The following is a 17,852-nucleotide window of genomic DNA, read 5'->3' on the forward strand; positions in this document are numbered from 1 at the left end:
AAGGGAAACCTAATTTTTCACAGCACTTTGTTTGGACAAATTGAAAATGTCTGCACTCACTTGTCCTGGTGGCTGCAACACTTCTTCGTTTGATTACTAGGCTTTCCTAAATGATTCTATCATTGAGAAAAATAAATGTGCATCACTTAAGTTTATCAACACTAACTTCGAACTGAGCATCATGTAAATGTGTCCTAGTGACACTTCTATGATGGAGAACTGTTTTTCCTAATGAAAACAATGTGACACTCCATCCAATTCAGTCCTATGGTGCCACGTGCAGGACAAATTATCAGTTTAAGTACCCCTGGAACAAACCATTGTAAATTAGTAGGGGGATTGGAGTCAGGCACACTGCTGCTATATCAAGCAGTTTAAGGTTTAGAATTGTCTTTATAATTAGTGGGGGGTTTGATGTTGTTTTACAATTATTTACTGCGTTTAAATGGTTTATAGTGTTGTTTTAAGTAAATATTTCTAACTTTATTTGCTTTGGATCTTCCCTGTCTTCCCTGCAGCTGATGTAGTCACTAATTAGGATCCCTGCACCTGTTTGTGTTTCCTCTGCTACGCTGTTATTAAAATGCAAGTCTTTGTGCCCTCATTGTGTTTATATAACTGGTCTGTCTGTGAAAAACTTTAAAGCCACTGACTGTCAAACTGACAAGCTCCAGTCATCGGGTGTGAGATAAAGTAAAAAGCTTGTTGGAATATGGAAATGGGGTCATCGCTGTTATCAGTATTAAAAGGTAAGACTTTAATTATAATTAAAGGGCACAAAGAGCCACTACATCATGCACCAAGCCTGTTTGGGTTTTTTCTTATATGACATGGCTATATATAGTTTTTTGTTGTTCTGATAACAAAAACAATTGAGCCCACAATGTATAATACAGGATCTGCTGAAGTGTTCACTGCCAGCTGTTGGCTGGTTCCACTGGTCTTATTGAAAAACTGACCTTTAATGCATCTTGAGAATAGAGGCTTTGCATACAAATGACGATCTGATTCCTCTGTCATCTAACCAGTCAGTCAGTGCCACGGCGTGCTGCGTGCTCCCTTTGCTCAGCAGAGCTCATCGCACCTTAACAGCTCTTCTCCTCACTTGCCTGCTGTTGTGAAAAAGGTGACGTGAAAGTGGAGCGCATGCCAGGTTCAGGTTATTTAATTTGTCATTATAAACAGAGTGGCTTCGAAGCCAGTGCAATTTAATCAGGTATGCAAATGCATGTCCTATATTGAAAACATAATTATGCAGCGCAGAGAGTTGATGGCGAACATGTGACACTCTCCTGAAGTGATTCAACGATGCCACCTACTGGACTTAACCTGCATGTGCTGTTTTAAGTACAATTATATAGAATTATGAATCCATGAAAAAACAATCGATGAATGAATCGTGTGTGTGTGTGTGTGTGTGTGTGTGTGTGTGTGTGTGTGTGTGTGTGTGTGTGTGTGTGTGTGTGTGTGTGTGTGTGTGTGTGTGTGTGTGTGTGTGTGTGTGTGTGTGTGTGTGTGTGTGTGTGTGTGTGTGTGTGTGCTTGCTTGCTTGCATTGTCAGGGTTTTTTTCTTCATCCTATAAGTATTATTGTTGCCTCTCAGATAAAGGGGAAAAACTCCATTTAACTGTATCAAACCTGAGGTTAGTGTTGTAAACAAACCAATAGGTGGAGTGTCACAGGAGATTGCAGGAAGTATAGATTGAATTGCATGCTTCATTTGAAAATCTGAAACCAGTCTTGTGGCTTCCTGTTTACTTTATTTCATTGTATGAGACCAACACATGCAAATTCCCCACTTTTAATCAAAAGTAATGCATGTCTATAAGTACCAAGCCAACATGCTCGAGAGCAAAAACTCTCTTAACAAAATATCTAAAATTGGTAATTATTAAAATCATAGGTACTCACAAACTTATATAAAATGACTATATAGACCTCAAAGTCACAAAAACATCAAGGAAACAGAACAAACCATTTGCTCAAGTTATTTATTTAGCCAGGTCTAAACATAACTGAACCACTTTGAAATGTGCTTGACATTTATTAAGTAATGGGGAAAAAAAAAGAATATCTTGAATGCAAAAATGGTATATACATACAATGCTTTTAACCAGAAAGGCACCAAAGACACACAAGCGCTTACTTTAAAAGTAATGCTTTTTGCTGGCTCCATAACAATGTAAAAAATAAAAATAAAATAAAAATATGTGAAAGAGCTTCAGAACATGTGAAGTAAAACCCAATAAAATATTAGTGACTAAATTAGGTACTTCACACAGCATGACAATCTTTATTCAAATGGTTAAAAGGCTAATAAGACAATAGTGGTGTTGTGGTAGCTAAAATATATATTATTTCTTACATAAATACAACAGCCCTAATGGAGCACATTTATGGTGCATTAACTCCCTTTTGTGGGCTACAAACTGTCCTATGTTTACAAGGACATAAGAGAAACATGATAACAACCTTAATACAAAGTACAACTTCTGTCCAACCTGAAAATGTTTATAAACATTTTCAATAAATTATTTTAGTACAATTTTCAGGTTGTAACTGTTAGAAAACAACAGCCACCGCATAGCCTTGCTTCTGCTAAATGTCTGAAATTACCTTAAATGACGATATGGCTGCAATTGTCTGAAGAATAGAATGTTTTTATCGTAGCTGTGTGAATGTGATTTTTCTCTGCCCACACCTTTGGCCTCACAAATGGCTGAAAACCAAAAGCAAAGTGTAACGTGTCCATCCCCCAGGGAAAGAAGTGGCACAGTTGAGTGAAATGAAAACTAAAACGGGTCATGTATTCTGGTTTCATTGATGGTTGGGGTTGCTATGGGTCACAGCAGGTCAGTTTTTAACTGAAAGGGTAAACAAGTGAGGCAACTTCCTCCTAGATATTACTGGTGGCATTACTCATTGTACAGATGGCAGCAGCACTCATCACACTCCTCCTCCTCCTCCTCCTCCTCCTCCTAACCCTCCTCTGCTTATTACTCTCACATCGAGAAGCAAATGTCTCAGTAGGCTGTGAAACACGGCAAGCACTTGTACCTTAATAGTGCCTCACGTGTGAGCAGGATTGCTTCATAAAAACAAAAAGTAAAAAAAAAAAACATGATATCAGAAAGTAAATATGCTACACCTCACTCCAGACATCAGAGCACCTTATTAGGATTTTCCTGGGTACACACGTGGTCCTGCCAATGTTTGTGCCTCTATGTGATTGGTCCGATGGGAAGAACTGTCCACAGTTGATCCGTTTTCCTCTTGTTCATCGTGTCATTTACTCAGAGTGATGGTGACATAAGATGTGGGTATGTAGCCTTCATCCCCATTGCTCCTACGGACTCGGGTCCAGCCGTCGCCTTTGTCTTCCTCCACCACAGCCAGCACCTCCCCTTCCTGCATTGAAATGGTCCCTTCACTGGCACCTGAAGAGGAGCGGCGGATTAGATGACACCGTGCCGTTCTGCTTGATACCAGCCTTGTGCAGTCAGTTTCAGCTGTAAACCTCTAACTTGTGTTTTACTGCCTGTAATTGGCTGCCATTTCTGCTTCTCTGTTGGTTTGATAAATGTTTTCCTTCCACCAAAATCAGATTAAATACTGCTTACGATCACGGTAACTCAAAGTAGTATTTACTCATTACATAGCAAGCTATAATGGTTTGCATTGAAACTTTGCTTCTTTTACCACCGAACAGCTCCGCTTAATCTCCAAATGTCCAGCTGTGCAGTCTGAATATATTTTAGCCACACAACACAATCAACAGAATGAGAGTGGCTGTGGGGAATAGTACTTCACAAGTCTACTTTAAAAGAAAGTAACCGGGAAAGCTGAATTTTAGAGTCGTCGTCTCTTATTACCAAGAGTATCGTACATAGTCCACTTCAAATTTGGCTCATCTCGCAAGCACACTCCTCAACAAAAGTGAGTGAGAGACGCAAAGCAAGCTGCGACATACCCGGGAAATTGTACATGGCTGTGCAATTCCCAATCGGAGCAGTGAGTTCTTCATCCTCAAAGTCATCGTCAAACTCGGCATAGATGGCCTGCGAGGGATCAGGAGTGCTTTCGTCCGAGTGAGCTCCATCAGGGCTGGAAAGACAATACATGTTTGATATACAGAGGCGTCAACAGACGTGTTTGAAGCCACGTTGTCTCTTATCAGTTCATGTGATTACCTGTGTACATCAAGAGTGCCATTATTGTTAAATGTGTGTGGTTTATAACGTAAAGTCTCTCCACGACCTCCAGCTTCAGCCAGCCAAGTCTGCATGATGGAGGAGAACCAGAATGAAAAGGACTGAGAGCAGAACATATTACTGCACCCATAGCTATACAGAGACATATGTTTGGTTTACACTGATAAAGAGGAAAACAGGGCAGTATTTAGCAAATCTGTCCAAGAGCAAACATCAGCATTAAAACAGGATTTTTTATTTAATTTTTTTTTAAGCATTCGAACTGGCCTTCAAAAGATCCCGTCAGGCCAAAATTACCTCATATTTGTTCAGCTCGCCTCTGAGCCGCTCTATATTCTGGGATGTCTGGTTGATTTGGGATGCCAGACTAGCCGGGTCTCCCATTTGAGGATTTTTCTCATAAACATCTTTCATTTTTCCTAGAGCTTCACTGAAAAGACAAAGATAGAGGGGGGAAGACAGATAAAAGAGATAGAAATAAAAGATAAAAAGTGACTTTCAGTACATTTCAGTTGACTGTAAAGCTCAGGGGAAGGCAAACAGTTAAAACACAGACACCACAGTGGTAAGACATTTCTAACCGAGGTGGTTATTAATATACACACAGATAAGCACACACACACACACACACATACATACATACACACACCTCTGATCCACTTCCTTCTGCAAATCTTTGTAAATTTCCTCTAATTTTTGTTGCAACCTTTTCCTGCGCTGCTCTGGAGGGAGATGGGCGAAATCTTCAGTCACCGTGGGCTGAAAGAGGTCACAGGAAGGGTGGGTAGGCACGGCATGGAGTCTCAGCATTTTACCAGTTTCACAATAACAGTCACCGTGGCAAATGAGACACGAAACTCTGGAGGAACAGCAAACCTGCGGTCTGTGTTCAGCTCAGGGGACAATGTTTTGACTAGAATATAGTGGTTTAAAATTTCCCCCATGTCACATTTTGTCAGGTTCCAAATGAATGTATAGCCAGTGATGGAAACAGCAAATCCATGAGCTGAGCACAATACCACCACCCATGAACCAAAACACTGCACAGTCCCATTTATCAACAGAAACCTTCAAGAAATATGACTGGAAGAAAATTGAAAACTCAAAAAACTGTTCACAAATCAAGTTATTTCCAAATAGTTTCAGATTGTTCCGTGGTGCTACCAAGCGTCCCTCCCTTCCTTCACCACCAGGTGGCCACCTCTTCAATCCAAACCCAATCAATCCCACTGTCCACATGACAGTGAGGTGTTTGGTGCATGTTAAGTCCACCACAGCAGAAGCTCTGGCAGAGAAAATCACAAGGTGATGAGTTTTTGTAAAGAAAAGGTGGCCATCTTTAAGTTTCACATGAAGGAAGCCCCCCCACACCAGCTGTGTTGAGCTTATTACCATAATCTTCTCTGGAGTAAATTTCTGAGGGGGGGAAAAAAATGGTGTGTGTACAGAAAAATCTCAAAATATCTTGCTTCTTATCTTCAGAAGATTCATTTGTTTTTTTTATATGTATTGAACAGAAACAGTGTCTGAAAGTGTAACGTGATCACAGATGAAGCGCGAGCCCGTGTGAGTGGAGGTCTCCTGACACCTGATCCAAGTCGTCTGGTGACTCACCGATCTCCTGAGCGTCCGGAAGGAAGAGATTCTGGGTTTGACTGTCTTATTGATCTCCTTCAAACAGTACGACAGGGGGTCCCGGCCAAACTTGGGGGAAGGGGGTCCATTAGCGGGTGAAGGGGTGGGGGGTGTGGAGGAAGGAGTGAGCGTGGAGGAAGAGAGCTTAGGTTGGGCAAGACCAAAGTACCAGCACCCAAAAGAATTGGGTATGCAGGCATAGATAAAGTGGTGTATAGGGGAGAAAGGGAGAGAAGAGATAAAGAAATTGGGAGGACAGGGAAAGACAAAAACAAAACGACAAAGGAAAGAAAAAGACAATGTCAACACCTTAGAGCACACCACAAAGCCAGGAAGACAACACTGGAGCAAACCCGGCACATGAGGCCAAATAGCATGAAAGCACATATGCACATCTGTGCCTTTGGCCCTTATTAACGTGAAGAAAATTAAATAATGTCCAGACGACAAAAACTACACAGCAAGCAACCAACCACAGTTTCACACTGGTGCACATCTGCAGCAGAAATAAAGCAGAAATGAATCCCAGTGAGGACCAGCCAGAATAAAGAACCCACAATTATAGAATTAGAAATAATGATACGAGTAAGGCAAGCCTTCCCAATTACTAACCAATTATATTTTCATATATTGTCGAGGTCACATATTTTAGATCATAATAGTTTTTTGGAAGGTTATATAAAATTATCAGATTTTGCATTAGTATTCACAAAAAAATTTAATTCCCAGAACTGTAAATAACTGTGAATAAGACCCATATTGAAGATTGAGTTTTATAAATTACTTTGAAGTGTTATGATCCCAAGTCTGATCCAGATAAACCATCAGCTCATATAGTAGTAGATTCGTTTAAAAATAGCCTGCATAATTACAACAGCAAGGCTGCGCCTATAGATTTTTTAGGCTTGATGAATGCCCAGAGTGACCCATTAGAAAGAAGTTATCCTGAAAACATGCCTGCAGTTAACCATGTGAAAATCTCCCAGTGTGAGCAGCACTTCTGAGGGTGGGGGTGGGTTCTATTAGGTAAATTACACAGGAGGCTGATGGCTTCTAGTCTTCAATACTGAATGTCTGAAATAGGCCTATGACAAGGTCCCTTGTGTAAATGCTAAGCTCTAGGAGTACAACACGGTTATTATGGGAACATCTACCCAGTAGGTGTTACTTTTCTTGAGCGTTATAGGGCTCTAAGTACAGGAGAGCAGCTGAGGATGGTAATGTTTAGGGGCCAGACATAAACCAAGAGCTCACTCCAGCCAGTATAGCCAGCCTCCTATTCAAACTGCTCGGGCCTAATTGGGAGAGCATGACTGATGACACAGAGCACTGTGCCACACACATACGCAGAACAGAAAGAGTGCACAGCAGAGCCCAGCCAGTAAGACAAGCAGCAAGAAGAGAGGTGCTGAACAAGCAAACACCACGGGGAAGGAAAAAGGGATCATTTAGAGCTGGGACTGGAGGAGGGGGACCATTAGCTGGTTAGTGGTCTGCCACTCATATCACTGCTTTAATTCTGAGCATCAGCAGAAGTGCCCCTTTGAGGGAAGAGTACTGATTTGCAACGTAATGTAGCGGTAATGCCCTGAATAGCACTGAAGTGTAAGTACAAAAATGTCAACGTTCAACAATGATCCAGTTTTTCTGACCTGGCAAACCTGGTCTCAATCTGATGTTGATACAAAGATTTTATTGTGATGCGACACATAATGCCAGGTTCTGGGCAGTATAATGAAAGCAGTGTGTTTGTGAATGCCTGTAGAGGAAAATTCAATGTTGTTTGAGTCCCGTGCTGATGAAAGCACAAGCACAGCAGAATGCTGGCTGCCAGTTGACCTATTGGAAACCATACTGCAGAGGCAGGGGGGGTGTATGGAGGGGGGGCAAGGTTTATTCACTTACAGCCAGGGACAGACTCATGCAAAAGATCTTTTCTAGAAGTTTCGGTAGGTGTGTGTGAGTTCGTGTATAATACAATGAAAGAGGTTCATGCGTTGTAATGCGAAGATGAGAAGGGTGTGTATGCATGCGTTGCGTGTGTGCAAACGCAACCACAGGTTCTTCATAAGTGCTCTGTGTCGGGGATTTCCTGCCCCTGCCATGCAAGAAGTTGAGCACGAATCTACCCGACTGCCTACCAGGAGTTTTCAGATTATTAATGCATTGGAGTTGATAAGTCATATGCAGCCTCATTTACAAAACATAAAACAACACATTTGTTCCTGTGAGTCTCCGTCAGAATGCTAATCTACTGTATATAACTGTGATATGTCAGAGTGAAATGTCATACCTTACTTCTCTTGCTGAAAAGCCAAAAATTTTTGCCCTTGTTCTTCCCCAGGAGGTCCATGGGGCCTTTAGGCGTCCCGAGGCTACTGTCGGAGGAGGCTCGGTTGATGCCTTGACTGTAGTCCTCAAAATCCACATCCCCAGGACGCTCAAAGCCTGACTTATTCTGCTCTATTATAACCATGGAGTCCTGTGTTGAAAGCAGTTATAAATGAGATTGGCCGGGAGTTCTTCTCAAGCAGACATACATGACGTGAAGCCATGTTCCAGATTAAAATCAATTTTGCATTTTTTTTTCGAAGCGACTCACATTCTTCTCATTAACGTTAGTGCCGGCTTTAGTGATGCCCTCCAGGCACTTGCCGATGATGGGCATCACATGCTTCTCTGTGTCTGAGAACAAAATGTAGCCGTGCGCCAACTTCCGTACTCGCCTCTCATCCAGATCCTGCAAATTCTGGTAAATATAAAACAAGAGGAAAATATTAAATCATTAGAATATTTTCATGATGAAAATCCAATTTGCCATTCAGTATTTCACAAGACCCAGGAGACTTCCCCAGGGACAAAAATCTAGCAGCCGATTTTGTTCAGTAACATGTATGTTTATTCACGACACATTTTTGATGACATTTCCAGAAACACAAAACACTTTATTTCTGGCTTGGGGTCAATATGACTCTTACTGGGAAGAAAACCTGAGTGCCAAATATGAAACAAATTTAGAAAAGGTTGAACTTTATCGTCCTTGCGCGTCCATATTCAAGCACAACACAATGAGATGCTTTGAGCGTCCAGCCAGTGTGCCACCCAGTAAATCAAACAAGATGGCGCCAGTTACCACAACATGATAACTCTCATGAGCCGTTCGGGACTTACATTGAAAATGAGAGGCATCTCATTGAAATAGAACTGGTTCTGTTCTTTGTTGTACTTCTGGAGCTGAGCAGCGTAGTCGTTCTTACACTCGTCTGCTACATGAGCTCTCATATGAGCTTGTTGTTTGGCCTAAAAAGCAAACAGAGGAAAATGGGTTAACACAGTGCATATGCTTTTAAAAAAAATAAATATTGGATGTTAATAACCCCCCCCCACTCCTTTTATAAGTACTTTTTCAACATCAGCTTTTGTGGCATTGATGTCTTGATCCGTCTTCTCGGCATACTGTGCAGCACGCTCCGCTTCTCTCCATTCCCTCTCAAAACGCTTCTTACTCTAATGGAGAGGGAGGGAAGGGAGAGTCAGAAAAAGAGATAAACTCACTGCTAAATGAGGCAAGCGCTTGAATGAAATATGAAGGGGTTCTACTATTTTAGGCAAAGAGCATTACTCATTGTCTGAGAGGAGGGATCGGGGAGATTTCTGGCTTTGGGAGCATGACATCTTCACTCATCACTAAATCGGCTATAGTCTGATGATCCAAGAGGAGTTTAACACGAGACTGTGTTCCAATCTTTTCATGTGTTTTGACTATAGACAAATGAGCCTGACCACACTCAGTGTGCCCTAGTTCACTTACAGAGTGCGTCATGTCCTTTCATTGAGGTCAATACAAACAAGAACACAAAATCATTACATTTGAGATTCCACTTAAATAAAATACTGTTGTTCTGTGGCAAGCATTTTAGTGGTTCAAATATATTTTGATTTATTCTTAAATTTTTTTTGAACAACAAATCTAGACTTACACTGTCGAGCTGTTTGTAGGTGCTCTCCAAATTCTGCTGGGCCCTCTTAGCCTCCATCAGATACTGCAGGCATTCATAAAAATAGACGGAGTGAGAGGAGGGTCAGATGACAGCGTGAGGGAGAGCAAGCCATGTGTAGGGGCAGACAGAACAAACAATGACCTCCAAAAGCCACACAACACAGCAGACATGAAAACAAGCCCCAGTGTGTCTTGTGTGAGACACAATGTCTTGAGTGGAGCTTTTACATGACTGTGCTGCAATCCAACTGCAAAAGCATTCTTCATACGGAAGTGGCGCACTGCTACTCAGACCATGCTTCTCCCAGGAGAAACTAAGCGAGGATTCTTTTTCATTCTCAAATAAAAAAATTCATTTGGCATATTGTCAGGCTGCCGTTAGCTATTGTGCTTGTGGGCACATGTCATAACACGAGCGAACACACAATCCCTGGTGTTTGCATTTATGTCACTCAGCGTGCCATCAGGCATGAGTTGAATCATAGAGTAAGAAGAAAAAAGATTGTGTAATGCAGACAACCACTTCATGGCTCCAGGTGATGAGATTTGTTCAGATTTTATAGCTGGAAAATTGTCAATAATTGGCAGTGAGTAAGTGCTTTCGCCCCTATTTCTAACAGAATTTCATCCCTGAATCTGGCAGTTTTTCAGTATAACTGTTTTTCTGGTAATGGATTGGAGAGTCATAGTGAGGAAGTCCTGGGGTTCACTGTAAGGACCAATGTTGCGATGCCAGTTATATTTCTTTACTTTCTGGTAGTCTTTGATTTAACTGGATATCATGAACGTTCTAGGAGGAATATGCATACTCAATCCTCTCAGCGGTGACATGATAGAAGTGACAGGCTTACTGACTTTTGTGGTGGGGAGGAATAAAGCAAAAGAATCTGTGCTGAACTGGATCCTTAGTGCACTGGTTGTGGCAAAGATGAACCTCTCGGGTTACAGCTTCATTCTCACCGCCTTGCGTTCCTGCTTGAGCTCTTGGAGGTACTTTGTGAGGTCAATACAAATATTCATCATCAAGTTCTCCGCAATCAGTTCTCTCTGGCCCGCGTAGTCATTCATCTCATTCAGGATGTCCAAAAATGACTGGTAGCTGGACAGCCTATCGTGTACCAGGAGGAGAGAGGAAAGGGTGGAGACATGAGGACACACTGATTGCGCCGCCGATATGATGATAAACACACAGGCTTAAAGAGATGTGAACAGTGAGTGAACTCATGATAAGTTCAGGACTTCCCTAGTCCAACTTCCTTTTCGGGCATTTACATAAAACAAACAACAGGCCTGTCCTCCTACATGGACAACACTGATAAAAGGAAAGGTTATTCAAAGACTGAAGGTTGAGATTTGCAGCTCAGTTCCTTTTTATTTGGTTTAGAGGCAGGGGCCTTCATGTAACTCACTCAAGAAGAAGTGATTCATGAACTTTTTAAAAAAAATTTTTTATTAAAGACAGACTTTACAACAAACTACACAATAACTCACCTGCATTCTGGCTCATCTTTGCTGCTCCGCTTTTGGTTATATTTTTTTGAAAGGTTCCTGTTGACAAAAAAAAAACAATAGGACAACAATGTAAGAAACTGTCAGTGGTGAGAGGCTTAAGTTGACATGGGTGTCTAATGTGAGCTCACTCAGACTATTCTTATGTTCCAATGGGTTTTTTTGCACAAGAAGATTAAAGCCAGCAGTCCACAATGAACATTTTTGAATGGCTGTTCTTCCTCCTTTCAGTCTTCCTCTGACCACATCCTGTCTATCATGTGCCAGTCTGCTCCCACTTCCTCTCCTCTCCAGCAAAGCTCAGCACTACAACAGATGTGGCCCTGAAGCCAGGGGAAAGCAGCAGGAGAAAGGGGAGAAATAAAAGGCAAAACACACGGAACAAGCTGGAGAATCAGGCCAGTGTTTCAGGGACAAGTTGGATTCTGTTCCCAAAGTAGTCATAAGACCAAGAAACATTTCATAAACAAGCCTTCAAACATGCACACGAATGCAAACACCAGCACAAAAGCAGGCACTGATGCAAGCTGCATCACACACACACACACACACACACACACACACACACACACACACACACACACACACACACACACACACACACACACACACACACACACACACACACACACACACACACACACACACACACACACACACACACACACACACACACACACACACACACACACACACACACACACACACACACACACACACACACACGTATATAAGACAGTTATCATATGAGCATGAACGAGGCTCACCTCAACTGTTTGGCATAGTTCTGCTCAATCTCTGTCCTCTCCTTCACAAATTTGACATATTTCTCCACCAGCTCCAGGCCGGACTGTGTGTGCTTCTCAATGCTGTCGTACTGGTCCTGGTGGTAGGAGCACGGGAGACAAGTGAGAAAAAGCAAAGACAACACACTGCAGGACATGCATCAACCGATCGGTAATGAACAAGATGTTTCTCCAGTTGAGTTCGAGGTCATCTCGGATTACAGGAAATGAAATAAACACATCAAGGTTTGTTTCCCTCGTGTTAGATTCCTGTAGTGCTCTTACCATGAGCGCAAACACGGAGGTCTGGAAACATCCAGTTAGTTTTAAAATTCTATATTATCCCAAAATTATGTGTAATGGATAAGTGGTGAGTGATGGAGCATGACACTTAATGTGTTTCAAAGAAAAATCATTTTTAACCCAGTAATCCAAAAATCCTTTGTATCATTCCTGTAGGATCTCTAATAGTGGAACTGGAAGTTTGGGATCTGTGCCTCCTACAGTCTCTCCATTAAGACGGCAGCGAGAGTATTTCAACTCGTTTGTTAGTTGCTCGCCGCTTGCTCATGTGGAATTATCTGGTTCTTCTCTGCGAAAGTGCAAAACAATGGCTATGTTGTAATTGGCAATATAAAAACTGTAATAAATGCATTTGAATTGAATTTACAAACAACAGTACAATAGGCAATATACCAGATATGAGAATGAGACACTCCTCCTCCACAGTTAAAAGAGAGACATCATTAAAAATAAATGGCTTGGATCATATAACACCATTGGAGGAAATCGTTTCAGATGGAACAATTATACTATATTTGAAGTTGCTTGAAGTAGCATAAACCAAATATGTAGTTAAAACACCAATGAGTTTGCTCATCGCACATCAGAGCACACAAGAGTGCTGATATCTTTGACAATATAAAGTTTCATTTTGTTTTAAACCACGAGCCTCACATCTATGTCGTTGATTCCCCCTTTTTCACGTAATACAGCATAAAGGAATTATAGTTGAGAAACATCTTGACACCTTCAAGCTCAGACAAGTTTGTCAAGAGTGAGAGACGAAACCGAAGCCAATTCTTCTCTCACTCCACACAAAGCACTTCTCTCCGTGGCCAACTTTAACACCGAGGTGGGGGGATATTGAAAGGGGGGGGGGGGGGGGGGGGGGATTCCTGACGTGTTGGGCCCTGTTCTTCTGCTCCCTTCCTGCCCTTCAGGTAAAACAAAAGAGATAAAGTCCATGAAAGAGACGGCGTTTAACCCAATTACAGAAGGCAGGTTAAAGCAGAGACCGGGCCTGCAATCCATCACCACAAGACGCCCGAACCAATAGGCACTGTTGGGGTTTTAATTTAGGGCCATGAATTGTGGAACAGTTGATACAGCCAACTTTTCAGTTTCCCAGGGTGCATTTGTTCAGATCACACGTTCTTTGAAGAGTTGAAACAAACAAGCAGGAACATTTTAATGGATTAGTTAAAAGATTGTTCGCTTAAAGTTAAAAAAAAAAAAAAAAAAGTATTGACAGCGTTTTAATTAATGATTTAAAATTGAGCCCCCGTCTGCATCCAGCACACCCTCACCACATCAAGAAAACACTAAAGTAGCTATTTTCTCTGGAAGTGACTATAAAAACAGCGAATCTCAGATTGGATTTAAAACTTTATTTTGCCACTAACCCAAATCCTATTTAGTCTCACCCAGTAACTCCAAACACACACACAAAAAAGAAAAACCCACAAACAAATAGGAGGAGCAATCGAAACACCACAGCAACACAATTAAATATCATGGAATGAGTTAGACTGTAAAAAAAAAATAAATAAATAAAAAAAGAGCACCGCCAGTCACTCACAGTTGTGCTAATGGAGTAGTCACAGTCTCTGATAAGTTTCCACAAGCCTCTCACATCTTGGCACGTGGTGATGGATGAGATATGTCGGTGGGAAGCCGAAACGCAATAAAATAGGGACCGGGGCCGCCTTACGTGTAATAAGGAAGTGCAGTGTCATCAACTTGTAGCTATGATTCCGCTCTGTTATTAGAGGCAAAGATTCATGGGTGAGCTTTATTTAGGGTACTGAAATAGAAGACTTTTATACATTTTTAGACTTTAATTACACATCTTCAGTTCAATAGCGTGTGTTGCACATCAACTGTGAACGTAAGAATAAAAATGCATACAGTGTGCCTTTGGTTCTTGTTACAGGGATTTTGTGTGTGTATATATATATATATATATATATATATATATATATATATATATATCCTTTTTGGATATTTAATTTGTGGGCTAACCATCATTTTATGACTTTGGGTACAAAAAGGTGAATAAGGAAAATGTGGTAAGAGTAACATTGGTGTTCAGGTGGTTTCTCCCCGAGATCAGCATATTTTTTTCCCCCTCAGACTTAAAGGGGACCAAAGTCCCTTCACAAGGTTTACACACTTGTGTATACAAAATATGACCAGTGAGAATGTGTTCATGTTGGCAATGTTCACACCGGAGAATGTAAGATAAAGATTCTTTGCATTAGCAGCTGTGGCTGAACTGGCAGGGGGCCATCTTTCTTATCAAGAGTAATATCCAGTATCTACCATAAATAGAAGTATCGTACTAAAAGTAACTGGTTTTAAAAACAACTTTAAATCGTTAGTTAGATAGGCTGTCTGAGCATTTATGTTATGTCACCGTGTTTAAAATAAAACACACACACACACACACACACACACTTTGACTTTACATCTAATGTCTTTTGGATTCCCACAACAAGATTGAATTTGTAAACGTTTATAGGACCATAAATTACCATAATTCCAGATACTTGCTTAATGCCTCGCAATAAGACAAATGATTGTACTCTCACTTTCACTACTACATCTATTACTCCTTAACTTACCAAAACAGTCAGCACCAGTTCGCCAAACAAAGACCAAGAAACAGGTCTGAACTACATGATTTCTCAAAATAAAGATGTGTTATATTAAAGCAGTTAAAAGACATTCCCCTTGATTTAAAGAGCCGGATTTCTGTTTGTTTTATCTTATTACTTTTATTATAACGACCTGTTGACCACGTCTTATCTTTCCCTGGTGTGTAGCATTGAAGGCAGAAATTGACCCTTCTGTAAGCGTTATATATTTATGTTACAACTGGCTGAAAAACTGCTTTTTCTTTCATTTTATAAATTGATAATTAATACCTAACCTAAAAAAAAACCTCATCCAAAGTGTCTCACATTAAAAGTTTTTGCAGGCACATATTCACAGTCTTGTCAAACCCCCAGTGGCTTTGAGACTACTGAAATTAATCCACCCAAAGCCACAACTTGTCTTTGCAGGTACCTTTAAACTGTTTTGTTTAAATGGATTTTCAAAGAATATAAATTAAAATTTGACTTTCGAACCTTCAAGTTTTGGTTTGGAAAGCATGTTTCCAGAAGGAGACAGTCATTTCATTCCAGTTCATTATGACATCATCCTTATTTACCTACTATCACAAGCATATTTACATACTGTAGATCAATTCCATTCAACATGCTCATCAAGCCTCGTCAACACTTCGAGGCATCTGCAGCGTCTTTTTCTCCTCGTTTCACAACTTCTAATAGATTAAATATTGTAGCTCTGCTCTGGTAATTATAGAACTTCCAAATAAGGAAAGCCCTAACCTATTTCCTATTGCACAGATTTAGGCAAGAGGGGGGCAATAAATTAATGATGGTCTACACTGTGCTTCACAACACACAGCTCCCACAGCAAGCGTGTGAAGCCTTCCGCACCTCAACCTTCAACGCTTCCAGCAGCCGTCTGACAGGAAATAGCAGAACTTTTACTTTAGTCACTCTGAAAGTCACCCAGACTTGGTTTAGATAAATGTTTTAACCCTGAGTCAGCCTTTCTTCCGAAAAAATGAAGGCTGGCCAAGCCGGGCCTGCTTCTGTGCAGTTCTCAGGAGTGGCCTGGTAGCACTCACTATCACAGCTAATGCCGAGACACTGATCTTTTACACTCTGCAAACGGGTGCCTTAAAATAGCCGATGGATTAACGACAATCAGGAGACAGATGCCACAGAGCTGACTTGGCCACAGGGATGACTCTCCAGTCAAACACTGCCAGGACTAGTTATCCCTGAAGGGCTTTGTCTTAGCGGACAGGTGAAGCCACAACAAAACACACAAACGGCACATTACACTTACTAAAAACAAAACAAAATCCCTTTTATGTGACTCTGACTGAACATGTGGAAAAATGTCCTCCTCTTGTGAAACAACTTGATGTGAGGGAGCAGGAGAGACTCAGGAGTGGGCACAGAGCTTCTGAGTAATACTGGGGTACTGATGCTTCTGTGAATCAAAGTAGGGCAAAACTAATTAGGCAGTTGCACCAGCACATAGAATGGAAAAGGACAGGGGAGGGGGCCTAGGGGGAGATTCTCTAATGAGGTCACAACCTCACAATCCTCATCTATGCAATGCTCCATTTTACATATCCAGGTTTGGAGAATGTGGGAGTGTGACACTGAGAATTGTTCTGTTCTGGATACTCTCACCGCTCCATGATGCCCACCCCCATCCCAGATACCAGCAGACGTGGTTACTTTTTTTTTTTTAATACCATATAGGTCCACAGACTTCTCTAGCAGTAAAATCTATGTAAATCATAGGAGGTTGTCTGTAATGATGCCACTCAGGTGGACACACATCAAGCTGGTGATGATGAAGCTTGTTGCCAAAGCAAATCCCAGCATCTGATCTTCATCGCTATGGGAGCAAGGTGTGCCAGACTGTAAACACAGCAGCATCCCGCAGGGTGCAACCCACCGCAGGCACACAAAACCTCAGCTTTTGTGTTTCGAGTACAATTGTAACTATTTTCACACGCGAGGCCCGTGTGAACAGCGATTTGTTGGTTTGGTGCATCACACCCACTTTATGTTTGATTTCGTGAAAATGCAACAATGTAACACTTGTTTGTGTCTGAAACTGTGCGCGAGAGGAGAGAAAGAAAAGAGGCTGCAAAACAAAACGTGCAAAACAAAAGCCAATCAACACGTTTCAAAACGTGGATCTGGAATTAACTCCGACTGAGATCCACTTTCCAGCCGAGCAACATGTTGTTTGTGGGATTTCTGCAACTTCGCTCATAGTTTCTCGTGTTTAAAAAGGAGATCTTGTGTGAAGAGTCGTGCAGACTGTCTGGAGTTCTACTGCTGGTGAGCGAGCCACCGCTCCTTCGTCTAATCCCGAAGCTTCCCTTCTTTCTTCACCCACACTGGCAGCAAACTGCTTTATTCTCCATGTTGACGGCAATGCAACGCAGCATGCAGATGATATACTCACCCAAAGCTCCGTGCCCCAATCCATGTTCAGCCTGGCGGCCAAAGCCGTCTGGGACAATCCCGAATACAAAGAACTTCTCCAAAGTTTATCCCGACAGGACGCAGGACGGCAGGCGGCCTCCCTCCACAAGTCTAATCCCGACGGGACCAAACAAGCCTCCGACACGGTACACTCCGCTCTCAGTGGCTCCAACAAATCATGGAAATGTGCTCCATTATTGGATAATTAATTTGGGCTGAGAGCCGTCAGTCCAGTTTGTCCAAATATTTTTACATTGCGGAGGAAACAGGGACAAACTAGGCTGCGTATCCGCGTCACTCCCAAATCTTAAATCTTAAAGGGGCAGTACACTGCAGGACGCAC

General features: G+C 41.7%; 1 protein-coding gene across 2 annotated transcripts; it reads right to left on the minus strand.

Moving 5' to 3' along the window:
- Positions 1-1,972: 1,972 nt before the first annotated feature.
- On the minus strand, positions 1,973-17,825 carry trip10a (thyroid hormone receptor interactor 10a). Of its 2 annotated transcripts, XM_080487511.1 has the most exons (15): positions 17,490-17,825; positions 12,123-12,238; positions 11,338-11,394; positions 10,807-10,954; positions 9,827-9,889; positions 9,249-9,353; positions 9,018-9,146; positions 8,449-8,595; positions 8,140-8,328; positions 5,826-5,990; positions 4,861-4,970; positions 4,509-4,641; positions 4,191-4,279; positions 3,971-4,104; positions 1,975-3,437 (listed from the first exon to the last, which is right to left on the minus strand). In XM_080487511.1, exons 1-15 carry the CDS (start codon positions 17,511-17,513, stop codon positions 3,286-3,288), a joined length of 1,761 nt encoding a protein of 586 aa, XP_080343637.1. In that variant the 5' UTR covers positions 17,514-17,825; the 3' UTR covers positions 1,975-3,285. The 2 variants fall into 2 exon arrangements, with proteins under 2 accessions (XP_080343638.1, XP_080343637.1); XM_080487512.1 differs by lacking the exon at positions 5,826-5,990 and having other exon boundaries at positions 1,973-3,437; positions 17,490-17,792.
- Between the last annotated feature and the right edge of the window lie 27 nt (positions 17,826-17,852).

Source organism: Lipophrys pholis, assembly GCF_963383615.2.
Source record: "Lipophrys pholis genome assembly, chromosome: 19".
Classification (NCBI taxonomy): Eukaryota; Metazoa; Chordata; class Actinopteri; order Blenniiformes; family Blenniidae; genus Lipophrys; species Lipophrys pholis.

What these genes read in the sequence shown, in the direction of transcription:
- trip10a (XM_080487511.1), bottom strand. Translation starts at nt 17,513, where the DNA reads ATGGATTGGGGCACGGAGCTTTGG. An exon ending in TCAAGCAGGAACGCAAGGCG is followed by an intron (nt 9,890 to 10,806) that starts GTGAGAATGAAG and finishes GAATGCCTGCAG; the next exon opens with TATCTGATGGAGGCTAAGAG. An exon ending in GGCACTCTTGATGTACACAG is followed by an intron (nt 4,105 to 4,190) that starts GTAATCACATGA and finishes TTGTCTTTCCAG; the next exon opens with CCCTGATGGAGCTCACTCGG.